Consider the following 27320-nt stretch of genomic DNA (forward strand, 5'->3'; position numbering starts at 1 on the left):
CAGTAGGATTCTGCGCGATCTCTCGGGTGTCATCCTTTGCAAGTACCATAACTGCAGTAGCTTCACATGCAGTCAAGTTTACATTACAGGGATCCATCTTTACCATTTGGCTTATTGTCCAAGAACCCAATTGGTTTGTCACTGTTCCTATTGACCACACCAGCTTATATGCACTAGATGTGAATGGACAGTCCTCTCGATAGCCCCAGATCAACCAGGCTCTCACTATCCGATGATCACTTTCTAATTCTGGGCTTGCATTTCTGCTGCTCACTCTGACCCAGTAATGACTCTGTACAATAATAATAATTTTATTTATATAGCGCCAACATATTCCGCAGCACTTTACAAATTATAGAGGGGATTTGTACAGACAATAGACATTACAGCATAATAAAAATCACAATTCAAAATAGATACCAATAGGAGTGAGGGCCCTGCTCGCAAGCTTACAATCTATAGGACCATCAACTTTCCCAGTGACAATTGGTGCACTTTGGACTACAGAGTCTCAACTGTGAATCAATTCTGGCCAACAAACAGTTTTACAGTAGCTCCACTGGACCACCATCTCTGATTCTTTATAATTCTGCCTACAATGCACCCTCATATGACATTATGGCTGTGCGCAAGCCTAAGTAATTACCCAATCTCAGCAGGCTCCATTGCGTGCACTAAACTCTTTTACTTAAAATTTCAAATGGCCTCTCTCAAAAACTAACTTAACGCAATGTCAGCACCACAAACTTCACCATCAACATGTCTGACCTCAGAACCTCTTTCTGCAAGCTGGTCACAATGAAGCTGGGTTTCCTTTTGCTTATTGACAGTGGCAGCCGGGTCTAGTAGCATCACCATGTACATCTTTATAGTACCAGAGATAAAGGTGCACCAATACATGGAGAGCAACGTAAAGCCAAACAACATGACAAAAAAAAACTTTTAAAGAACACACAACAATTCTCAGACAAGTCCCGCAGCCCAAAATATTTCAGTCATTGTTTGTGACTGGCTGTCAAGTGACTTGTAAAGCTACGTCTTCTCCCTACCCTGCCAAAAAATGCCTACAAACATACGTTAAGTCTAAGTAAGTAAAGTTGTCACCATGTGAATCCCAGCTGGACCCCAGTCGTAATTCCACCACATTGATGACCAATAGATGTAAATCCACAATGCCATACTATGATCTTTGTGCGGCGCTACACTTTTTCACCCTGTATCCTTAGCACTACATGTAAAGAATATTGTTTTCTTTCATTACCACCATAGTTGTGTTTTTTCCTATCAAAAAGTGAAGATCTTGGAAATTATAAGATTGGTGCACAACATGTCGTTATACCATGATAATGTTTATTTACTGATTGGCTGAAACTTGAAGATTTTTTGTCCCATTGCTAAAATGAGAATTATGCACTGACGACTGTTAGGTGTCGAGTTCCCGCTTCTGCACAAGGGGAATCTCGAGCCATCTCCGCTGCGGTCTCCCATTCTTATCCAGCCGCAGTGGAGTCTGCTCAGCAGAGACGTCGGTCCCAGCGTCTTGCTCAGTCTCACTCTGTACAAAGAGTTACTGCTGATTTTCCTGCTTCTGCCATTGAAGTCAGTGTTGGGCAGCGGCGAGCAGATGCTTTTGGGGCTAAGTCCTGCTTTTCTCTTTTTGAGCATGCCCAGGGCAAGATCTCCCATTGGAGATCGAGGGTCACATGCTCAGGTACTGCAGCACATCCCATTGGTCCTCCAGGAAGGTCCTGAAAGGGCAAAACTTTGGTAGCAGCTTCCCATTGGTCCTTTATTGGAAGGTCCTGAACGTGCTGCAACTTTATAAGCTGTGCATGACCGCACGGCCATGCACTAGTGTACATTTATAAATGTGTGTGTGTTGTGAGTGAAAGTCGCTCTTTAAATAACCCTCCCTATTGGATGACTGTTCGCGGAAGGTGTATGTTTGCTATCTAGCGCCCGACTTAGCCATCAGCACGTAAACACACAATACAGCGTCTTATTGCTGTGACCGCCAGAGCGGCGCCTTGTGCTTTCACAGCGCTTTCCTGACCTAAGCCTGGGTGGTTAGTGGCGTTCGCCAGTGCGGCACTGCATGCACTCTCGTGCTTCTATTGCTGTCACTCTGACACCTCAGTAGCGGTGTCGAGCGCATGAGGTCTATGTACTCAAATCCTGTGTCTTGGGATTGAGTTCTGAGACTCGTTGCTTGCGCTCTTGGTGCGGTACCACGGCCCTGTGACGTAACAGGGTTCGCTTCCTTCACACAGGGTGAGGTTAGCCCATGTGTGTATTCACTTTGTACCGCCATATAGTCCGTCATTACTTGGCAGCAGGTTCCATCTCTGCACGGTGGACCCCGGGCTGCCAACGCACCATACTCTATCTGTCTTATTATTTGGTGCGTTCCGCTAGCCCTAACAAAAGCGCCAGGGTCTGGCTAGTAATGACGGACAAACAGCAATCCTTGCGGTATATCCAGCAGCTGGAGGGTAGGTTGACGGCTCTCGAGAGCTCAACCTCAGCTGTGGATGTTACCGCAGTTGCTGTACAGACTGCTAGCGTGGCTGCAGCAACCTTGTCCATTGCCACCCCTGTTCCGACATTATCTCGCCTCCCGCTGCCAGAAAAATTTTCTGGTGATAGCAAATTTTGTAGGGGATTCGTGAGTCAGTGCTCTATTCACCTCGAGCTCCTGGCTGCACGTTTTCCCACAGAGCGGGCTAAGGTGGGATTTATAGTGTCTCTCTTGTCGGACAGGGCGTTGGAATGGGCTACGCCGCTGTGGGAGCGTGGCGATCATGTGGTGCAGAGTGCTCCGCTGTTCCTGAGCACTCTGAATCAGGTCTTTTTAGGACCTCAAGTCACCCATGATACTGCGCTCCAACTGCTGGCATTAACTCAGGGTGAGTCCTTGGTCAGTCATTTTGCCGTCCAATTCCGCACTTTAGCTTCTGAGCTGGACTGGTCGGATAAAGCCCTTATCCCCATATTTTGGAGGGGCCTGGCTGTTCACGTTAAGGACGCTCTGGCCACTAGGGAGATTCCTGCCACACTGGAGGAGTTAATAACTGTCTCCACTCGAATTGACCTCCGTTTTAACGAGCGGAGGTTAGAGCGAGCCCAGTGTAGGCAGAGGTTTCGGCTGGCTCCTACCTTCGCCAAACCTCTGGAATCTCCGGTCCTGGTTCCTGAGTCACATGAGGCCATGGAAGTGTCACAAGCGGAATCTAAGTCCCGGACCGCTTGTGCACTCAAGGTCTGTCATGTTTGCCAGCAGTCAGGACATCTAGCCACCAGATGTCCTCAGCGGTCGAGGAAACGTCAGCGTCTAGTGGTAGTAGGTGGAGGTACACTAGACACGGTGACGTTTGCCTCTAAATTGTCCTTTAAGGGGACAATTATTATAGGCTCATTCTCCCACTCGGTAGAGCTCTGCGTGGATTCTGGGGCGGAGGGCAATTTTATGTCTTCTGCCTTCGCCCAACGTCACGCAATACCCCTGGTTATGCTAGCTCAACCAGTAACGGTACGAGTGGTGAATGGGTCGACACTGCCCTCACAGATAACACACCAGACCATCCCTTTTACTCTGTCCATGTCGCCATCTCATCAGGAGATTATATCTCTGCTCGTCATTCCTGAGGGAATTGATGAGGTCCTGTTGGGAATACCTTGGCTACGGTACCACTCTCCTCATATCGAGTGGTCCTCAGGCAGAATTCTGGGATGGGGCGAATCTTGTGGGGGTAGGTGTCAGAGGGAGTGCGTTCAGGTTGCTACTACAGAGGTACCCACAGATCTATCCTCTCTCCCCAAGCAGTATTGGTCTTATGCAGACGTGTTCTCCAAAAAGGCGGCGGAGATCCTTCCGCCCCATCGCCCCTATGACTGTCCTATTGATCTCTTGCCTGGTGCTGAGCCTCCCCGGGGTCGAGTCTATCCGTTATCTCTCCCGGAGACGGAGGCAATGTCACAGTACATCCAGGAAAATCTGGCAAGAGGATTCATTAGGAAGTCAGTGTCACCTGCTGGGGCAGGGTTCTTCTTCGTGCAGAAGAAGAATGGGGAATTGCGTCCATGCATAGACTACAGGGGTCTTAACGCCATCATCGTTAAGAATAAGTATCCTTTGCCCTTGATATCTGAGCTCTTCGATAGGCTTCGGGGAGCAAGGGTATTTACTAAATTAGATCTGCGGGGTGCTTACAACCTGATTCGCATCCGTGAGGGGGATGAATGGAAGACGGCTTTTAACACCAGGGATGGGCACTATGAATATCTGGTGATGCCCTTCGGGCTCTGTAATGCCCCAGCCGTTTTCCAAGACTTTGTGAACGACATCTTCCGGGATATGCTTTCCACCTCGGTCGTAGTCTATCTGGATGATATTCTCATCTACTCTCCAGATATTGACTCCCACCGGAGAGATGTTTGCAAAGTCTTCGACCTCCTACGGGCAAACTCCCTCTATGCCAAGTTGGAGAAGTGTATGTTCGAGCAGGAGTCCTTACTTTCCTAGGCTACATCATCTCTGCCCAGGGATTGGCTATGGATCCTGCCAAACTACAGGCTGTGATGGACTGGCAGGAAGCCCATTCTCTTAAAGCGGTGCAGCGCTTTATGGGGTTCATTAATTATTATCGCCAGTTCATTCCGCACTTCTCAACTTTGGTAGCTCCCTTGGTTGCCCTCACCAAGAAGGGGGCAAATCCCAAACTGTGGTCTGAGGAGGTCTCCAAGGCCTTTAACTCCATAAAGTCACACTTCGCTAGCGCTCCCATCCTACATCGCCCCGATGTTGATAAGCCATTTATCATGGAGGTGGATGCCTCTTCTGTTGGTGCTGGAGCAGTCCTCTTCCAAAAGGATGCTCAAGGTCGGAAGCATCCTTGCTTCTTCTTTTCTAAGACCTTCTCACCAGCAGAGAGGAATTATTCCATCGGGGACAGGGAGTTGCTAGCCATGAAGTTGGCTTTCTTGGAGTGGAGACATCTCTTGGAGGGAGCACGTTTTCCCTTCCAAGTCTTCACAGACCATAAAAATTTGGTGTACCTGCAGACAGCCCAGCGGTTGAATTCTCGCCAGGCCAGATGGTCCTTATTCTTCTCCCGGTTTCATTTCACTGTCCATTTTCTTTCTGGGGAGAAGAACATTCGGGCCGACGCTCTCTCTCGCTCCGTTGTGTCATCTGCGGAGGAGGAAGAGGAGCCTCGGCTTATTGTCCCCACCGAGAGCTTGAGAACTGTGGCCCCGGTTTCGCTAGAGTCTGTGCCTCCGGGCAAGACTTTTGTACCATCCAGTTTGCGACCAGAGGTTCTCTCTTGGGCACACTCGTCCAGGGTGGGTGGACATTTTGGTTCCAAAAGGACATCTGAGTTACTGGCGAGGACATACTGGTGGCCGCATATGGCTCGTGATGTCGCAGAATATGTTCGGGCGTGTGTCTCTTGCGCCAAGAACAAGTCCCCTCGGCAATGGCCAGCTGGTTTGCTTTACCCTCTGCCGGTGGCGGACAGGCCCTGGGAGATGGTCGGGATGGACTTTGTGGTGGGCTTACCCAAGTCTCGTAACTGCACCATTATCTGGGTGATCACCGACCATTTTTCCAAAATGGTGCACTTGGTGCCTCTTCCACGGCTACCTTCTGCACGGGCTTTGGCTGTCTTGTTCTTCAAACATATATTTCGCCTACACGGTATGCCAGACAAAATTGTTAGTGACCGGGGTCCCCAGTTTGCGTCTCGATTCTGGAGAGAGCTTTGTCGTCTACTCAGTATTGAGTTGAATCTCTCTTCGTCATATCATCCCGAGACGAATGGTTTGGTAGAGAGGGCCAACCAGACCTTGGTCACATATTTACGACATTTTGTTTCTGCCAGGCAGGATGACTGGGCATCCTTGCTACCGTGGGCAGAGTTTGCACTTAACAACACCGTAGCCGACTCCACCGGTCAGAATCCATTCCTCCTAAATTACGGCCAGCATCCGCATGTCCCTGTGCCCATGCCTGTGTCTTCTGCTGACTCCAGGGTGGCAGACTGGGCTGTGGAGGCACGGGACATTTGGGACCGCACTCAGGATGCCATTCGGGCCTCCAAGGAGAGAATGAGGTCCTCCGCCGATACTCATCGGCGTCCCGCTCTGACCTTTGCTCCTGGCGACTTAGTGTGGCTCTCCGCCCGTAACATCAGGCTGTGTGTTGAGTCCACTAAGTTTGCACCTCGCTACTTGGGTCCCTTCAAGGTCCTTGAACAGGTTAACCCTGTGGTCTACCGTCTGGCCCTTCCTCCACGCTTGGGTATCACCGACACCTTTCATGTGTCCCTCTTGAAACCCGTATACATGTCCCGGTTTTCCGAGTCATCTGCCGGGACATCGGGTTCGTCTACGGACGATTACGAGGTGAACGCTATTTTGGGGTGCAAGGTGGTACGTGGCAAAAAGTTCTATCTGGTGGATTGGAAGGGTTATGGCCCAGAGGACAGGTCCTGGGAGCCTGCTGAAAACATTCGGGCCCCACAGCTCATTGCTGCCTTCGAGCGTAGCGAGGCCCAAGGAGGGGGGGTCCTAGGAGGGGGGTTAATGTTAGGTGTCGAGTTCCCGCTTCTGTACAAGGGGAATCTCGAACCATCTCCGCTGCAGTCTCCCATTCTTATCCAGCCGCAGTGGAGTCTGCTCAGCAGAGACGTCGGTCCCAGCGTCTTGCTCAGTCTCACTCTGTACAAAGAGTTACTGCTGATTTTCCTGCTTCTGCCATTGAAGTCAGTGTTGGGCAGCGGCGAGCAGATGCTTTTGGGGCTAAGTCCTGCTTTTCTCTTTTTGAGCATGCCCAGGGCAAGATCTCCCATTGGAGATCGAGGGTCACATGCTCAGGTACTGCAGCACATCCCATTGGTCCTCCAGGAAGGTCCTGAAAGGGCAAAACTTTGGTAGCAGCTTCCCATTGGTCCTTTATTGGAAGGTCCTGAACGTGCTGCAACTATATAAGCTGCGCATGACCGCACGGCCATGCGTTAGTGTACATTTGTAAATGTGTGTGTGTTGTGAGTGAAAGTCGCTCTTTAAATAACCCTCCCTATTGGATGACTGTTCGCGGAAGGTGTATGTTTGCTATCTAGCGCCCGACTTAGCCATCAGCACGTAAACACACAATACAGCGTCTTATTGCTGTGACCGCCAGTGCGGCGCCTTGTGCTTTCACAGCGCTTTCCTGACCCAAGCCTGGGTGGTTAGTGGCGTTCGCCAGTGCGGCACTGCATGCACTCTCGTGCTTCTATTGCTGTCACTCTGACACCTCAGTAGCGGTGTCGAGCGCATGAGGTCTATGTACTCAAATCCTGTGTCTTGGGATTGAGTTCTGAGACTCGTTGCTTGCGCTCTTGGTGCGGTACCACGGCCCTGTGACGTAACAGGGTTCGCTTCCTTCACACAGGGTGAGGTTAGCCCATGTGTGTATTCACTTTGTACCGCCATATAGTCCGTCATTACTTGGCAGCAGGTTCCATCTCTGCACGGTGGACCCCGGGCTGCGAACGCACCATACTCTATCTGTCTTATTATTTGGTGCGTTCCGCTAGCCCTAACAGACGACAAGCAGAGGTCTTGAAAATGGTGATGAAGTAAAAGAAAAAATATTACATGTTAGTTACCTAAAACCATAAAATCTGTTTATATTCTGATCGAATGATATCAATAATTCCATGGTCATTTCCTGCAGGCTTTAATGAAATACCAGAGGGGCGAAAACATGAGGTGGTCTTCCCTCAGAAACTACACGCACATTACAAGAGAGACACACAGGTACAGTGAATATCTATCTATCTATCTATCTACCTATCTATCATGGGCTGTAGGGAAGTAGAGCTTATGTGGTCACAAAGGGCACATCACCTGCTACTTTGATCTATCTGCAGTACTGTACAATGGTATTCCTGATGTTTTTCCTGTTTAGTTGCATTAGTTACAACCGAGAATAAAATGGATTTTAAGTTGAGATTTTCTGTACTCCTAGTTGTTGCAATGGACTGAAAAAAAAAATCTTATTTAAAAATTAAAGAGCTAAAAATGTAGAGGTTGTGAGCAAATATAATATATATTCACTCCCTGTGCTATGAAATTATTAAGGGTGTGTGCACACTGAGGCCTAGATTTATCAAAGCATTTAAGCTCAAAAAGTTGGGTAAAAGCTTTGAAAAGTCGCTAAATTTTGACGCAACATGGAGTTGTGCAAAAATCTTGCAACTTTTGGCATCTTCACACCAGTTTCTCCCAACTCCACTAAAATGGCCGTGGAGGCGTACGTCACTCGTCATACGCTACAGATTATGAAGAGGCGTACAGATCATCATGAATCAGGAGCATCTTGATTAATCCGGGAGTTAGTTTTTTTGCTTAGCTTTTGGGATGCGTGCATACTAAGTTCTCTTCCCCTAGTTGTATACTTACCAGCTGCCGTCTTCATCTTTTATTGGCGCTGCTCCTATCATCTTCTGCAGGTTGTGACCTGCCGAGTCGCTCAAGTGTTTGATGACCGATCGTGAAGTCACAACTCAATGTAAGTCGATGAGACCCAGAATGAGGCTCTCAGACTTACATTTAGAGCTTATGTCCATTAGTTGTGACTTACGGTGTCAGAAGCTGTGGTCACAATATGGCAGAGCTTGACCGGAGTGGCACTGGGAAGAGCTGAAGACAGCAGCTGGTAAGTATATTACTAGGTGCAAATTACTTACATTAGTAGCACCACTGCAGCACTGAAATGAAAAAGACACTGGAGTGGTGCTTTAAAGAAAGCCATAAGAAAATAGAATTGGAGTTGGCCAAACAGCATGTGGCAGACTCCTCAAAAAGGTGGAAGAAGTTTCTCCACTCAGATGACACTAAAACTGAACTTTTTGATCATCAAAGGAAAACACTAGCATCCTGATTCATTAATACTGGCATGCTATACTCCAGTCTTATTGAGGGCCTGGAATAGCCAAGCACTGTTCCGCCCCGACTTATCCTTCCTTAGCTTTGCCCATTTTGGAATAGGCGTCCAAAATTTGCTTGAAAACACCAAAAGTTGCACATTACTTGTGCAACTACACATTGCACTTACATTTTTCAACTTTTCAAATAGTCTTATGACAGTTTTCTGTCCTAAATACTTGATAAATCAAAGTCTAGGTGTATAGAGAATCCATCACAACCCAGCACCCTTTGAACACTATACCCACAGTGAAGCATGGTGATGGCATCATCATCATGAAGGGATGCTTTTCATTATCAGAGACTGGGAAGCTGATCAGGATTGAAGGAAGATGGCAGTAAATACAGGGAAATTCTTGAACAAAAACTCTCGCAGTCTTCCAGAGATTTGAGACTAGGCCTGAGGTTCAATTTCCAGCTTGAATGACGGTCTTTTGAGGTGTTCATAGTCAATACTGAATAAATGTTTTTAAATAATTTACATTTTTCCTCATTGCATATGATTGACATGTCTATCCTGTGATTTACATAATTATACAACTTTTCTTTCTTGGTATTGCCACTTCAGCATTGATGAGTATATACAGTATACCATATCTATATATACTGCACAGATTGACTCACTCTTTGCCTATGGTAACTTGTATTCACAGGATATTTCAATAGCTGTGGTTTGTTCTTGTGTGGTTAATTGTGAAACTTACATCCTTTTTGGTGATGTTTATCTTCACATACTTTGTGTTCTTTCGTGTGGTAATATTTTGCAAGTAAATTAATAGGGAAGTTACTGAGGAAAAGTGTCTTTGCATGGAGCTCTTTGTGTCCACTATTAATGTTATTCACTTTTATTATGTCAGTCGTATTAAACCAGTCCAAATATTTCCAGCCAGATGGGAGTTTATTAATTCCAGAGTCGAATAGTACAACTGTGGGCAGTAAAACTAAACATTATTTAGAAGGCTGAGGAGGGCTTTTTATAAGGAGATCATTTCTACTGTAGGAATATATTGCTATACCTTTCCAGAAAATCCATGCTCTAACACTCCTATGAGTGTCCAAAATATTTTTCTGATTAATTTCACAAACTTTTTTTTTCTATTTCAGAGCTCTAAATCCCATTAATATAAGATAATGTTCTAATATTTCTAAAGCTACTAGTAGGGAAAGCTTAACAACTTACCGTAGGGGTGGACAATTAATTTTTCTGAGAGACCATGATTGTTTTGAAGGGCCAAAAAATTAGGCTGAAATTAATTCTACTCAATATTAAGATTTTATATTAATATTAAATGTTATTGCTTAATATTGAGAAGAATTGACTGTGGGTTTATTGTAATATATTCTTACCTGTAACAGCTATTTAAAACCATATAAGTTAATGCTTTTTATAACATTTATGAAAAGCAATAGATCATACTGGTCCTGTTACTCAGCCAAAAGCTCCCCCTAGACAGCATGATGTCCCCACAGGTCTCTACACAGTGTGATAAGCCCCACAACTGCCAATACAGAATGATGTGTCATGATTCCAATGGCAGGGAATCACAAAAGGACAAGCACCAACGAGCTCTAGGGTGATGGAACCTGAGCTGACCGCGACCCTAAACCTGAACACACAAATAACAATAGCCGGGGAACGTGCCTACGTTGATCCTAGACGTCTCGCACCAGCCAAAGATCTAACTTCCCCTATTAGAAGAAACACAGACCTCTCTTGCCTCCAGAGAAATACCCCACAGAAATAGCAGCCCCCCACATATAATGACGGTGAAATGAGAGGAAGGCACATACACAGTATGAAATCAGATTCAGCAAAATGAGGCCCGCTAAAACTAGATAGCAGAGGATACAAAAGTAAACTGCGCGGTCAGCAAAAAACCCTTCAAAAAACCATCCTGTAATTACTTGAACTCATGTTCCAACTCATGGAACATGAGGAGCAATTACAGCCCGCTAGAGCAACCAGCAGCAAAGAAACAATTATATGCAAGCTGGACAAGACAAAAATAAATCAAAACGTGGAACAAGAAAATCAAAAACTTAGCTTGTCCTGAAGATTACTGAAGCCAGAAGCTGAGGTAACAAAACACTCTGATAACCTTGATAGCCGGCGGGAAATGACAAGAAAGCCCGGTTAAATAGGAAACTCCCAAATCCTAATAGAACAGGTGGACACCAGAGACAGCAGAACACAAATCACCCAGTACCATCAGTAACCACCAGAGGGAGCCCAAAAACAGAACTCACAACAGTACCCCCCCTTGAGGAGGGGTCACCGAACCCTCACGAGAACCACCAGGGCGACCAGGATGAGCCCTATGAAAAGCGCGGACCAAATCATCAGCATGAACATCAGAGGCAACCACCCAAGAATTATCCTCCTGACCATAACCCTTCCACTTGACCAAATATTGGAGTTTCCGTCTGGAAACACGAGAATCCAAGATCTTCTCCACAACATACTCCAATTCACCCTCCACCAGCACCGGAGCAGGAGGCTCAGGCGAAGGAACAACAGGTACCTCATACCTCCGCAACAACGACCGATGGAACACATTATGAATAGCAAACGATGCCGGGAGATCCAAACGAAACGACACAGGGTTAAGAATTTCCAAGATCCTATAAGGACCGATGAACCGAGGCTTGAACTTAGGAGAAGAGACCTTCATGGGAACAAAACGAGAAGACAACCACACCAAGTCCCCAACACGAAGTCGAGGACCCACGCGGCGACGGCGATTAGCAAACTGCTGAGCCTTCTCCTGGGACAACTTCAAATTGTCCACCACATGACTCCAAATCTGATGCAACCTATCCACCACCATGTCCACTCCAGGACAATCAGAAGGCTCCACCTGACCAGAGGAAAAACGAGGATGAAACCCCGAATTACAAAAGAAAGGAGAAACCAAGGTAGCAGAACTAGCCCGATTATTAAGGGCAAACTCGGCCAGCGGCAAAAAGGTAACCCAGTCATCCTGATCAGCAGAAACAAAACACCTCAAATAAGTTTCCAAGGTCTGATTAGTTCGCTCCGTCTGGCCATTCGTCTGAGGGTGGAATGCAGACGAAAAGGACAAATCAATGCCCATCTTAGCACAGAACGTCCGCCAAAATCTAGACACAAACTGGGATCCCCTGTCAGAAACGATGTTCTCCGGAATCCCATGCAAACGAACCACGTTCTGGAAAAGCAGAGGGACCAACTCAGAGGAGGAAGGCAACTTAGGCAAGGGTACAAGATGAACCATTTTAGAAAAGCGGTCACACACAACCCAGATGACGGACATTTTTTGAGAGACAGGGAGATCCGAAATAAAGTCCATGGAAATGTGCGTCCAAGGCCTCTTCGGGATAGGCAAAGGTGACAACAATCCACTGGCTCGAGAACAGCAAGGCTTAGCCCGAGCACAAACCTCACAAGACTGCACAAAAGAACGCACATCCCTAGACAAGGAAGGCCACCAAAAAGACCTGGCCACCAAGTCTCTAGTACCAAATATTCCAGGATGACCTGCCAACGCAGAAGAATGGACCTCAGAGATGACTCTACTGGTCCAGCTATCCGGAACAAACAGTCTTTCAGGCAGACAACGATCAGGTTTACCCGCCTGAAACTCCTGCAAAGCACGTCGCAAGTCTGGGAATACGGCCGACAAAATCACCCCATCCCTAAGGATACCAGTGGGCTCAGAATTTCCAGGGGAGTCAGGCACAAAACTCCTAGAAAGAGCATCCGCCTTCACATTCTTTGAACCTGGCAGGTATGAAACCACAAAATTGAAACGAGAGAAAAACAGTGACCAACGAGCCTGTCTAGGATTCAGACGCCTGGCAGACTCAAGGTAAATCAGATTTTTGTGATCAGTCAAGACCACCACACGATGTCTAGCACCCTCCAGCCAATGACGCCACTCCTCAAATGCCCACTTCATGGCCAAAAGTTCCCGATTACCCACATCATAATTCCGCTCAGAGGGCGAAAATTTTCTAGAAAAGAACGCACATGGCTTCATCACCGAGCAATCGGAGCTTCTCTGTGACAAAACCGCCCCCGCTCCAATCTCGGAAGCATCAACCTCAACTTGGAAAGGAAGCGAAACATCAGGCTGACGCAACACAGGAGCAGAAGAAAACCGGCGTTTAAGTTCCTGAAAGGCCTCCACAGCCGCAGGAGACCAATCAGCAACATCAGCACCCTTCTTAGTCAAATCCGTCAAAGGCTTAACAACACTAGAAAAATTAGTTATAAAACGACGATAGAAATTAGCAAAGCCCAAGAACTTCTGCAAACTCTTAAGAGATGCAGGCTGCGTCCAGTCACAAATAGCCCGAACCTTGACGGGATCCATCTCAATAGTAGAAGGGGAAAAAATATACCCCAAGAAAGAAATCTTCTGGACTCCAAAGAGACACTTTGAGCCCTTTACAAACAAGGAATTAGCCCGCAGGACCTGAAACACCTTCCTGACCTGCTGAACATGAGACTCCCAGTCATCAGAAAAAACCAAAATATCATCCAAATACACAATCATAAATTTATCCAGATATTCACGGAAAATATCGTGCATAAAGGACTGGAAGACTGAAGGAGCATTAGAAAGTCCGAAAGGCATTACCAAATACTCAAAATGGCCCTCAGGCGTATTAAATGCGGTTTTCCACTCATCACCTTGCTTTATTCGTATAAGATTATACGCACCCCGGAGATCAATCTTAGTGAACCATTTAGCCCCCTTAATGCGAGCAAACAAATCAGTCAACAAAGGCAAAGGATACTGATATTTTACGGTAATCTTATTCAAAAGACGATTATCTATACAAGGTCTCAAGGACCCATCTTTCTTGGCCACGAAAAAAAAACCTGCTCCCAAAGGGGACGAAGATGGACGGATATGTCCCTTTTCCAAGGACTCCTTAACATAATCCCGCATAGCAGTATGCTCTGGCACTGACAGATTGAACAAACGACCTTTAGGAAATTTACTACCAGGAATTAAATCTATAGCACAATCGCAATCCCTGTGAGGAGGAAGCGAACTGAGCTTAGGCTCCTCAAAAACATCCCGATAATCCGACAAAAATACAGGAACCTCAGAAGGAGTAGATGAAGCGATAGAAATCGGAGGTGCATCATCATGAACCCCCTGACATCCCCAGCTTAACACAGACATTGTTTTCCAGTCAAGGACTGGATTATGAGTTTGTAACCATGGCAGACCAAGTACTAGAACATCATGTAAATTATACAACACCAGGAAGCGAATCGCCTCCTGATGAACGGGAGTCATACGCATGGTCACTTGTGTCGAGTACTGAGGTTTATTCATAGCTAAAGGTGTAGAGTCAATTCCCTTCAAAGGAATAGGGACTTCCAGAGGCTCAAGACTAAACCCACATCGCTTGGCAAATGACCAATCCATAAGACTCAGGGCAGCGCCTGAATCTACATAGGCATCGACGGAAATGGATGATAATGAGCAAATCAGAGTCACAGACAGAATGAACTTAGACTGTAACGTACTAATGGCAACAGACTTATCAACCTTTTTTGTGCGTTTAGAGCATGCTGATATAACATGAGCTGAATCACCACAATAAAAACACAACCCATTTTTCCGCCTATAGTTTTGCCGTTCACTTCTAGACTGAACTCTATCACATTGCATTGTCTCAAGTGCCTGTTCAGAAGACACCGCCAAATGGTGCACAGGTTTGCGCTCCCGTAAACGCCAATCAATCTGAATAGCCATAGTCATAGACTCATTCAGACCCGTAGGCGCAGGGAACCCCACCATAACATCTTTAATGGCCTCAGAAAGGCCATCTCTGAATCTTGCAGCCAGGGCGCACTCATTCCACTGAGTAAGCACTGACCATTTCCGAAATTTTTGACAATATATTTCTGCTTCATCTTGCCCCTGAGAGAGAGCTAATAAAGCTTTTTCAGCCTGAATCTCTTGGTTAGGTTCCTCATAGAGCAAACCCAATGCCAGAAAAAACGCATCCACATTAAGCAACGCAGGATCCCCTGGTGCCAATGCAAATGCCCAATTTTGAGGGTCACCCCGCAGGAAAGATATAATAATCTTAACCTGCTGAGCAGGGTCTCCAGAAGAGCGAGATTTCAAAGAAAGGAACAGCTTGCAATTGTTCCTAAAATTCAGAAAACTAGATCTATCTCCAGCAAAGAACTCTGGAATAGGAATTCTAGGTTCAGACATAGGAGCATGTACAACAAAATCTTGTATATTTTGAACCTTAGCAGCAAGATTATTCAAGCTGGAAGCTAAACTCTGGACGTCCATGTTAAACAGCTAAGGTCAGAGCCATTCAAGGATTAAGAGGAGGAAAAAAAAAACAGCCAGGCTGCAATTAGGGCTAGACAGCAACCTCAGAGGAGAAAAAAAAAAAAAAAACTTCCTCAGACTACTTTTCCTCCTACTTCAGCCCAAACATTTTTGGCCGGCTATACTGTCATGATTCCAATGGCAGGGAATCACAAAAGGACAAGCACCAACGAGCTCTAGGGTGATGGAACCTGAGCTGACCGCGACCCTAAACCTGAACACACAAATAACAATAGCCAGGGAACGTGCCTGCGTTGATCCTAGACGTCTCGCACCAGCCGAAGATCTAACTTCCCCTATTAGAAGAAACACAGACCTCTCTTGCCTCCAGAGAAATACCCCACAGAAATAGCAGCCCCCCACATATAATGACGGTGAAATGAGAGGAAGGCACATACACAGTATGAAATCAGATTCAGCAAAATGAGGCCGGCTAAAACTAGATAGCAGAGGATACAAAAGTAAACTGCGCGGTCAGCAAAAAACCCTTCAAAAAACCATCCTGTAATTACTTGAACTCATGTTCCAACTCATGGAACATGAGGAGCAATTACAGCCCGCTAGAGCAACCAGCAGCAAAGAAACAATTATATGCAAGCTGGACAAGACAAAAATAAATCAAAACGTGGAACAAGAAAATCAAAAACTTAGCTTGTCCTGAAGATTACTGAAGCCAGAAGCTGAGGTAACAAAACACTCTGATAACCTTGATAGCCGGCGGGGAAATGACAAGAAAGCCCGGTTAAATAGGAAACTCCCAAATCCTAATAGAACAGGTGGACACCAGAGACAGCAGAACACAAATCACCCAGTACCATCAGTAACCACCAGAGGGAGCCCAAAAACAGAACTCACAACAATGATGGCCCCACAGTTCACCGCAGTATACATTAGTATGGTTCTGACAGCCCCCAACACAATATGATGTCCCTCATAGTCTCCCACACAAAGCAATATGGTCCCAACAGCCACCCAACACTTTATAATGGACCCCACAGCCCTCTATACAAACCGTGTGATAGACCCAAAAGATCCGCTATACACACTTTGATGTTTCCCACACACAGTATGGCGGTCACCACAGCCCCCAACACAAGATTATGTCCATATAACCAGATTAAAATTATGATGGCCCCACAGTTTCCCTCACCAAAAGGTACTGACTAACAATGAACAAACACCCCCTCCCCCACAAATACTAGTCCTCACTGCCTGCTCTATCAGAGCGCTGCTTTGGACTGTACTACAGTATGTGTAGACTGAGGCTCCACGTAGCAGGCATGATGTAGTGACGTCATTTCGCCTACTGCGCTGAGACTCAGACACACAGGCTGAATGGTGGGACAGGGAGCTGACAGCGTCCTCTTCTACCAATGTTGACATCGAAACGCTGTGTGAGGGAATCAGTGTTCCATTTGGGCTCCCTCAGCTCACAGGCGGAACGGCACTGTTTCCAGCCTTCTTGCTATCAGGGTCCGTGAGCTAGATAGGAACAGCCAAACGGCTGGATGTGGCTTGTTGTATATACAGTATAAGGCTGCCGTCACACTATCAGTATTTGTTCAGTATTTTACCTCAGTATTTGTAAGCCAAAACCAGGAGTGGATGATAAATGCAGAAGTGGTGCATATGTTTCTATTATACTTTTCCTCTATTTGTTCCACTCCTGGTTTTGGCTTACAAATACTGAGGTAAAATACTGACCAAATACTGATCGTGTGACGGCAGCCTTAGGGTATGTGCACACGTTCAGGTTTTTTCACGTTTTTTTCGCTATAAAAACGCATTAAAAACGCATACATATGCATCCTATCATTTAGAATGCATTCTGCAAATTTTGTGCACATGATGCGTTTTTTTCCGCGAAAAAAACGCATCGCGGTAAAAAAAGCAGCATGTTCATTAATTTTGCAGATTTTTCGCGTTTTTGCCGCTATTTAATGCATTGGGAAAAACCGAGAAAAAAACACACAAAAAACGCGAAAAAAACAAATGCGGATTTCGGGCAGAAATGTCCGTTTTTTGTCAGGAAATTTCTGTAAGAAATCCTGATGTGTGCACATAGCCTTACTGTTCTGTTATGCGTAGAGCAAACTTTATTCCTTTACTCTGATGGCAGCGCAAAGGATATACTGTAAATCTTTCTAACAAAAAATGAACCAAAAACACTAAAGTTCTGCAGAGTGACTCTGAATAAAGCGGAGGACAAGGAGGTGCACTCAGCTCCATAGATTCTCTATGGACAGCCGGAGATAGCGGAGTACACCGTCTGGATATCTCCGGCAGTCAAATAGAGAATGAATGGTGCAAAGGTGCGAATATTCATTGTCATCGTTTTTCCAACTGGCTAGGGTCCCCGGGGATTTGACCCAATGGATAGAAAATAACTTGTAAACTTGGTAAAAACCCTGTAATACTGTGTGATGCATGTGTGATACACAGCACTGACTTGATGGGTCCTCTATAATAAGAGTCGCTAACTGAGCCACTTATGGTACTGAACAGGACCAGTCTCCCCAAGTTTTGCCTCTTATTACCCTCCCACTCGTTTACCTTCTCTTCTGTCTTTTCTATCTTCTTGTCTTTCTAGCTCCGGCCTTTTTTCTTTCCTGTCCCTATCTATGCATGCTGTGAGGTTTTCTTGGTTTGCAAAGTTTCACGATTTAGATGGACCCTGGCCATTAGCGGGTGGGATAAGTAGCACGATGGTTCCTTATTTGCAGCTGTGGCCACAGAAACCTTTGTTTTTTAAGATTTCACTTCTGAGATATTGTACAGATTAAATTCAAGACAGTAGAAAAACGTTATGGGAAATGGCTACAGGTTACATCTTTTTGTCTAGATTAACCCCTTCACCTACAGGACATTTTAAACACATTGTCATTGATTATACACAGCATTACATTATATTTTATCTGTGCATTTTAAAAATAATAACATGATATAACACATCATTTAGAATAACGATAAAAGGTATCAAAAAAACGCACAGGACACATTTATCATTGATATTTTTGGTACAAAAAAAAAAGACAAAAAACCCAGGATAATGCAACTGTAGAGCATGATGTATTTGCAATAATAAAAACCCAAAAGAGCAAGAAAAGTAATGCAATTTGCTTATTAAATGTGTTTATTAATTTATTTATAATGACATTTCCTCTAATTATTTTTTTTTTCTATTCCTAGAGAACCCATTTAGGTAAAAGGTGGAAAGCAATTGACTTTATAGGGAAGCTGTCAGCTAATTCACACAGCCCAATCTGCGGGCAGCATGAATCAGAGCCCGGCTGTATGATTCCAGCCAGATATTATTATTCTCTGAGATGCTTCACTGTTTCAGTGAAAATGCAGTTAGAGAATCCGGCCATAGGCGGCACCGGACTTGTCTGGTCTCTGGCCATGGTCCCCAGCCGAATCTTCTGGCTATATCTTATCTGAAATAGGGGAGCATTTCAGAGAAAAAAATACTTGACTGCAATCATGGAGCCAAAATATGTTTCATGAATGAATCAGCTGACAGGGGTTCTCCTTAATGTTTTCTTCAACAATTTACCTACCACCATAGCCTTTTGTAGTAAGTACTGGAATGTTCCCTTTTTTTCCCTACCAGAGTGAATATCCAGACCTGGTTCAATACAGGCTAGAAGTGAATGGAAAACCAATGGTTCTTCATCTAGAAAAAACTGAGTGAGTGTCTGTTGTATGTCCACAATTCGTGTGTAGCCAATATTCACATGTAGGGAGCCACCTTTTCAAGTCTTGTTGCTACATGGGTGTGAATTAGCTGAATAATTGTGTGGCTTAAGTTTTGTAAAATGATCAAAAGTAAGCGAAAAGTTAGTATAAAAGGATTTAAAGAAGTGCCAAATTTATCCTCCAGCATTAGCCACTGTAATAAATTTGGGACACCTAATTCTAAATTTATTTTTCGAATTCTAATGTCATTTTTCATAAATCTGGCCTATTAGTGTAATGTTCTGTTACCTCTTACCTATCAAGACCTTGAGGACATTTACAGTTCTATGATACAAACTATCTTTCCAGAGGCGCAGATATAGGGGGTGAATGGAGGTAGGCAATTGTCAATACTACATATTGTGCATTGGCTCCCGGTTCTTTGTTATCTCTAACTACCCTTCACTCTCCAAAATGCAGCCCATTGTATGTGGTGAAGAACATAATATGTCTAGGTGACCCTTTATAATTGATCACTGTCTCATTACTGTGCAATATTTACTAATACATTTCCCGTTCTCACAGAGACCTAATATCTGAAAATTACACAGAGACTCATTACCTGGAAGATGGTTCCCCAGTTACGACCAGTCCTAAGATTAAGGTAAGGTCTTACATATCAGTAGGAGGGTCTAGGAAACTATCCCCTTTTAAAACAAGCTTCCTCATGTTTGGGCCATTCTTTTATCAAAAATCTGAAAGAAAAAAAATGGTATAAAACAGTTAGGATAGCCTTAAAATGTTTGTGAATTTTGGCATTTTCATGTAATTCTGCTAAAATGGGCAAAGCTTTGATGGAACCAGATTGGACAGGTTGTGGCTACACCCACCCATCAAATTTATGGAAAGTGGCGGCGTGTATTATGCCAAAAATGTGACTTCAGTCACTGAGCCGGCGGTGCACGCCACTGATTAGATGTCCCAAATTCATAAAGTTTCATATGCTTCTTAATGAATTTGGCGCATCTTATTCCTGCACGCCCCTCAGTAAGATTGGAGTACGAAACACCAATCTTAATGAATTGGGGCCACTGCTAAGAGCCAGTTTTGTTCAGGTACAGATTGGGCATATTGAAATCCAAGCCCATCTGACATAAATCGGGAAGGGCATACACATAAGATCATCATCTGATCTTGGTGATGTTCGCAGGTTACCACGAGTTTTCCCTATAATTATCTGCATTGGCGTCTTGTAGGATCACTGTCTATATCAAGGATATGTGAAGAATGAGAGTGGTTCCCAGGTCAGCCTGAGCGCATGCCATGGATTAAGGTGAGATAATATATATAGGTCAGTACAATATTCTACAGCAAGTCTAAAAATCACAATCCTTGCTAGAGTAATAGTCTAAGGTATCATCCATGGTAAGACTAAGGATTGTCAAATCTGGAAAACTCACCCTGTCATGGAATTCTTAGCCTAACACATATAATATTAAAATTTATATTACCGACCATTATCCACTCCAACATCATCTGTCAGGCGAGAGTCGGAAGGACCCTGTACACATTAGACTGACTCATTCCGATGATAGCGACAGGCTCAGCTTTCTTTAGGCTAATGTGTAGGGGGCTTTATTTTAATATAGGGAAGCCCTGTTCTGGGTTGTCAACCGTTCAGAAATTTCAGGACAGTCTTTAGAAAAAGGGAACTTTTTTGTCCCATAAGGAAAAGAAGTTTAAGGCTATTCAAGTTTTTTCGCGTTTTTTGTGCTAAAACGCTATAAAAACTCATTAAAAACGCAGACATTATGCATTCTATCATTTAGAATGCATTCTGCATGTTTTGTGCACATGGATGCGTTTTTTTCCGCGAAAAAAACGCATCGCGATAAAAAAATGAGCATGTTCATTATTTTTGCGGATTTTCTGCGTTTTTTCCGCATTTGGGAAAAAATGCACAAAAAACGCACCAAAAACGCGTCAAAAACACGGTAAAAACGCATGCGGATTTCTGGCAGAAATGTCCGGTTTTTGTCAGGAAAATTTCTGCAAGAAATCCTGACGTGTGCACATACCCTAAGGCATCCATGATTTTTTTGAAGCTAAAGAAAGTTACCGTGTACAGATTATTTTAACAGCAATCATAATCATTTCACAGTGAATGAAGCTGATGTCTTCATATCAGAATAATGGTCTGTAGACAGGTATTACTTGTAGCCATAATGATTTATTATGGTTTTCCAATGTGTTTGTATAAAAGATTGTCTGTCCACGATTTTTTTACAAGCTGTCCAGCAAAAATAAAAAGTCAAGTTGACAACCCCGCCCCAGTTCAGAATCTTAATCTATAGGCCAAAGTAGAGAAAGGTTACAAAGTGTGCCTCTCGCTCTGGACCTGTTTTGCAGATGTCCTATGATTTGAATAGATACCGTGTTATACTGAATTTATCTTGTAGAATAGGGATTCTCCAAAGCGGAGATTTCTTTTAATATCAGGGGTCATATAATTGATTTTTGGAGAGGTAAAAATGTCTTCCAAACTAATATAATATTTACTTTTAGTGGCATCATTACAACACGAGAAAATAAATTTCTTATTCAGCCTCTGAAGATGTCAGAAACTGGGGCTCATGCTGTTTACGAGTATCAAGCCCAGGAGACCCCAAAAACTTGTGGTGTGGATGACAAAAATATCAATGAGACAATAATGACCAAGATAGACTTCTCAACTAGCAATCAAGAGGTGAGAAACATCTGTCTATCTATCCATCCCGGGCCATAAAGGTGGACAACATATGTGGTCACACAGGGCACTCCACCTGTTGCTTTTAGGGTACCAAGCCAGTCATCCTATTTGCTAAAAATATTTTTAACGCAACTCCCCACCCACTCCATTGTTTCATTGTCGCATTTCTCAAAGAGCATAACTCTGTTCATTCCAAGTTTTTATTCCTGCACATCTGATTCTCTGCTTGTATAAACCATTTATTTCAACTTTGCCAAAAAAGGATGTTAATGACCAATTCTTGGCTAGGGAACTTCCATATTTAGTCATCTACTGAAGGAACCATAATGGGTAGAGGACGGTCTAACTTGAGGTTCCTTGGCCTTTCTGCAAAATCTGTCACAAGGCCACCAGCTGTAATCTAATACTGGTGATTTCTTATTTTCCTTGTAACACAGGGGTGTAGCTAGGGAGGTCTACCAAGATGTATGTCCTGGGTCTTAGGTGCCAAATGAGGAGCATCAGCAATGCACTCAGGGGTCTATTCATCAAAGCCAGAAAACTGGTGCAAAAGGTTTTAAAAAGTCAGAGCACTTTTGCGCAATGCTTAATTGCACAACACTCTTGTGACTTTTGACATTTTCACACCAGATTGAAGGAACTACACCAAAATAGGCAGAGCTTGGGAGAAGCTGGGGCGGGGCAAGACATGGTTATGCTCGCCCATCCAAATAATTAAAAGGCGGCTTTTCTTACTCCAGAAATGCTACAACTGTCCCTGACTGCACTAGCATTTTGGGTGAGGAACACATAATTGAGAAGGTGCACCAAATTCATTAGCTGACGTGTGGCTCTTGTTGGATTTGGTGCTTCATACTCCAGCAAATTCTTCATTAAGACCGGCTTGCCACAACTACAGTCCTCATGAATCGGCTACTTAGTGCTTTTTTATTTAGAGTTATGGCAGCCAACCTAAGCTTTGCCCCGGGTGAAGGAAAGTCTAGTTATGGCATAACTCCGTCTATTATATGACTTTGAAGTTCCTTTGCTTTATCATCACAGAAACAAGAATTCCTAAAGGCAAGAAAGTATATCCAAATGTATATAGTGGCAGATAATTCTATGGTAAGATTATATATAGTACACGTGTAACATATAGTCTGCTATAGACTCTACACATACTCATTGGGGATTTCTGTGACCCATGTTATTAATTACCGTATCTTCTTGCGTTCAGTACATTAGATTTAACCGCAGAGCAGATGAAGTGAAGCAGAGAATATTTAAGATTATTAATTTTGTCAACCAGGTGAGTTCATGCCGTAATATACCGTAAATACATCTCTAGGTATAAACTTCGGTGAGGCGGCCACCCAAAATTGCATTTTTTCTTTATTTGTATAGCAGTTCTATAGAAGGGTAGATGTAGCAAAAGTTAAAAAGGTTTTCCAACTAAATACACTCATCACTTTTCCAGTGCACAGAATAGATGATAGATATATATTCACTGGGGGTCCACATAGGACACGGCCATGTCCTGAAAAAAATACATACTTCATATATGTGGCATTTTTTTTTCTTTTTGAACTCAATGGAAAAGTATGCATGGAGGAATATGAATACATTTAACATTTTCTACAACAGCTTGAACCTCCCATAAAAGCACAACCTGTCGTTCAAAAATGTGTAAGGAAAAACTATTGCCTCGATCAATCATTTTCCTTTTTTTTAGTAATTTTTCTTTTTTTATTGTCTAATGGAATCTGTTGACGTAGTTTAAGCCGAATTCTTCAAAATGAGGCATGCGGTTTATGAATTTTGTCTAAAGTAAAAAATTGTCTTTAGTTTTTTCTTTAACCCTTTTTGCCACCTTTTAGCACAAAAAGTTGCATGTTTTTTTTTAAATTTATGCCAAAATATCTGGTGTCCATAAAATCACTCGAGGAAGTGGGGCTGGAGTACATTTCCAACATATTTTGCAATTTTTTAAAAATATCGCAAATGTTGAATCAGCCAAAAATACTTGGAAACTTGAAAGTTCACCCTCAGTGGTGAACTAAAACAATTGTAAAGTAGACTTTAATAAAAAACGCTAAATAAAAGACAAATTAGGCATCAATGGAAAACAGGTGAAAAACATCAAAAAGTAGACAAGTTACAGACACGGGTGCAATAATGAATCAGGTCCTTTATTCACATACGGTACTTTTTTTTATGATGCAAATGGATGATAATATCTTAAACATATTCATTGTTTTTTGTTTTTTTTTTAAAGTAGATGGTTGCATTTAAAAAGACATTCATTTGTCTGTTCAACATGTACTTTTAATTAATAGGCGTATAAACCCCTAAATATTTTTGTGGCCTTAACTGGATTGGAAATTTGGAACACTGGAGACAAGTTTGAGGTGGTCTCCTCTTCTGGCACCACTCTGAATCGCTTCTCCGAGTGGAGGCAAACGCAGTTATTGCCTGGAAAACCAAACGACAATGCTCAGCTCCTAACGTAAGTCTTTGCCAAAAGATATCTAAATAATACGTGAGAATGATATGTGGCACGGGCAGCATGTATCAGGCAGTGGCTGTGTGATTTCATCCATGTATGTGAGACTCTGGAACACTGTGGCGCTTTAGAGAAAAACATAAGGTACTTTAAAGGCCGCCGGGTAATGAGCCGCACAGAAAACTAAGGCGAGTTCCCGGTAGATGCTCACCACCCGCTGCCCTAAAGTGTCAGGTCTCTCCCTACGTGCGTACACAGGGAGAGACCTGTCAGTCAGTGGCAGCAGATGGGGAGAGGCCGCTGGTGATTCACCGGTCTGACTAGTCTTGTGTGGCTCAGTCCCGGCGGATTTTTCTTTGAAACAGCATTTCAGAGTTAAACATATATGACTGAAATCACGCATCCAATGCCCGATACATGCTGCCCGTATTAGGTGTAAGGTTACATTTAACTGTGCAATTCCTTTTCTTCAATACATGTTGTAATCTCAATTCATACACACTAATGAGCAAAATGGTAAAAATGCTTTGAACATTGGACTTTCAGGCTTCATATCTCGTTATCCACTACTGCTTTGAAGGTGAAACTACCATCATTTTATAGACAATCATCTTGGCTATATCATACATAAATTTGAGTTGCAACTAGTGATGAGCGAGTGTGCTCGTTACTCGAGATTCCCGAGCATGCTCGGGTGTTCTCCGAGTATCTTGGGCGTGCTCGTAGCTTGTTTGTGTCCCCCGGATGCATGATTTGCAGCTGTTAGACAAGCTGAACACATGCAGAGATAGCCTGTTTGTTTAATATTATTTATAGATTGTGTGTTGTACATTGTTTTTTAGACCCCAAGTTTTTTCTTTTTTTGTTGTTCTTTTGTAACATTTGTTAATTTGTTCCCTCAGGAACATTGATTTTGATGGTTCCACTGTGGGACTTGCGTGGATCGGCACACTCTGTAATAATGCCAATTCTGCAGGTATTGTTCAGGTAGGACACGACGTATATTATTACTACACTTTAGATCCCCTATATACAGCCAAAATGCATTTAAAGGGAATCTGTCAGTAGGTTTTTGCTATGTAATCTGAGGACAGCATGAGGTAGGGGGCTAAAGCACAAATTTCAGTGATACGTAATAATGATATGTCATTTATCAAGCTGTTTGCTGCTGTTTACTTAAAGTACCGTCACACTCAGCGACGCTGCAGCGATATAGACAACGAGCCGATCGCTGGAGCGTCGCTGTTTAGGTCGCTGTAGAGACGTCAAACACAGCAACTCCAGAACGATGCAGGAGCGATCCAGTGATGTAACGGCGGCTCACTTATCGTTCTCGCTGGTTGTTAGCTCCATGTAAAACGTTGCTGGCATCGCTGCTTTTGATGCCAAACACGACGATACATGCCGACCTGACGACCTATTAAAGTTCTGGACTTCTAGCTCCGACCAGCGATATCACAGCGGGATCCAGACCGCAGCTGCGTGTCAAACACAATGAGATCGCTATCCAGGACGCTGCAACGTCAAACATCGTTGTCGTTCTCATTGTAAAGTTGCTGAGTGTGAAGGTACCTTTACAGTGAAGGTTTTATCACCTGATGATTATCATTGCCCAGACTACAGGAGCTTCAGAAGGGCTCGATATCTAGACCGACCATGCCACAAAAGGTGTATCTGTAATTAACTCAGATGTTGCCAAAAAACTATCAGAAGCTTCCAAACACGTCATCATCAAATAGGCAGTCCAGAATTGTTTAAAGGCATATGTAATTTTAGTGTATGTAAACTTTTGACTTTGCAGTAAGTAATAAAAATGGCTTAAAACATTCTCTCCCTCTCATTATTCTGGCATTTGGCAAATATTATGATTTCATGTCGGATTTTGAAAAAAACATGCATATGTGTCTTTTTATATAGCGTATGTAAACTTTTGGTTTCAACTGTATATATATATATATATACTAGCTGAAGAGCCCGGCGTTGCCTGGGCATAGTAAATATCTGTGGTTAGTTATAGCACCTCACTTCTCTTATTTTCCCATCACGCCTCTCATTTTCTCCCTTACACCTCTCATTTTCCCCCTCACTCCTCTCATTCCCCCCCAAACACTTGTCATTATGACCTCACATCTGTCAATTTCCGATCACTCAACTATTTTCCCTCACTCCTCTCATTTTGCACTCACACCTTTTCATTTTCACCTCACACCCCTCATTTTCACCTCACACCTCTCATTTTCCCCTCAGTATATACATGTTTGTCATCTCCCTTATATATAGTATACACCTGTATGTCATCTCCTGTATATAGTATATACCTGTATGTCATCTCCACTGTAAATAGTATATACCTGCTGTATGTCATCTCCTCCTGTATATTGTATATACCTATGTGTCATCTCCTCCTGTATATAGTACATACCTGTATGTCATCTCTTCTGTATATACTATATATCTGTATGTTATCTCCTCCTATATATAGTATATACCTGTATGTCATATCCTGTATATAGTATACACTTATATGTCATCTCCCCTGTATATAGTATATACCTGCTGTATGTCATCTCCTCCTCTATATACCTATGTGTCATCTCCTCTTTTATATAATATATACCTGTATGTCATCTCCTGTATATAGTATATACCTGTAAGTCATCTCCTCCTGTATATAGTATATACCTGTAAGTCATCTCCTCCTGTATATAGTATATACCTGTAAGTCATCTCCTCCTGTATATAGTATATACTGTACCTGGGTGTCATCTGCTCCTGTATATAGTATATACCTGTGTGTTATCTCCTCCTGTATATAGTATGTACCTGTATGTCATCTCCTCCTGTATATAGTCTATACCTGTGTGTCATCTGCTCCTGAATATAGTATATATCTGTGTGTCATCTCCTCCTGTATATAGTATATACATGTGTCATCTCCCCTGTATATAGTATATACCTGTGTGTCATCTCCTCCTGTATATAGTATATACCTGTGTGTCATCTCCCCTGTATATAGTATGTACCTGTATGTCATCTCCCCTGTATATAGTATATACCAGTGTGTCATCTCCTCCTGTATATAACA

The 27320-nt window shown here is 43.5% G+C and overlaps 1 protein-coding gene across 2 annotated transcripts in view; it reads left to right on the top strand.

The window, feature by feature from the left end:
- LOC138676942 (zinc metalloproteinase-disintegrin-like MTP4) overlaps positions 1 to 27320 on the top strand; it is a 108644-nt gene that overhangs the window by 17239 nt on the left and 64085 nt on the right. The window contains exons 2-10 of one of the 2 annotated variants that reach the window (XM_069766657.1): positions 7721 to 7803; positions 18940 to 19016; positions 19590 to 19668; positions 20261 to 20337; positions 21570 to 21750; positions 22795 to 22857; positions 22970 to 23041; positions 24069 to 24238; positions 25138 to 25222. In XM_069766657.1, the coding sequence (XP_069622758.1) occupies positions 7721 to 7803; positions 18940 to 19016; positions 19590 to 19668; positions 20261 to 20337; positions 21570 to 21750; positions 22795 to 22857; positions 22970 to 23041; positions 24069 to 24238; positions 25138 to 25222 (887 nt within the window). The remainder of the gene's footprint in view (positions 1 to 7720; positions 7804 to 18939; positions 19017 to 19589; positions 19669 to 20260; positions 20338 to 21569; positions 21751 to 22794; positions 22858 to 22969; positions 23042 to 24068; positions 24239 to 25137; positions 25223 to 27320) is intronic. The other variant, XM_069766658.1, reaches the window with a different exon arrangement.

The sequence above is a fragment of the Ranitomeya imitator genome, chromosome 4 (assembly GCF_032444005.1).
Source record: "Ranitomeya imitator isolate aRanImi1 chromosome 4, aRanImi1.pri, whole genome shotgun sequence".
In the NCBI taxonomy this organism is placed as follows: domain Eukaryota; kingdom Metazoa; phylum Chordata; class Amphibia; order Anura; family Dendrobatidae; genus Ranitomeya; species Ranitomeya imitator.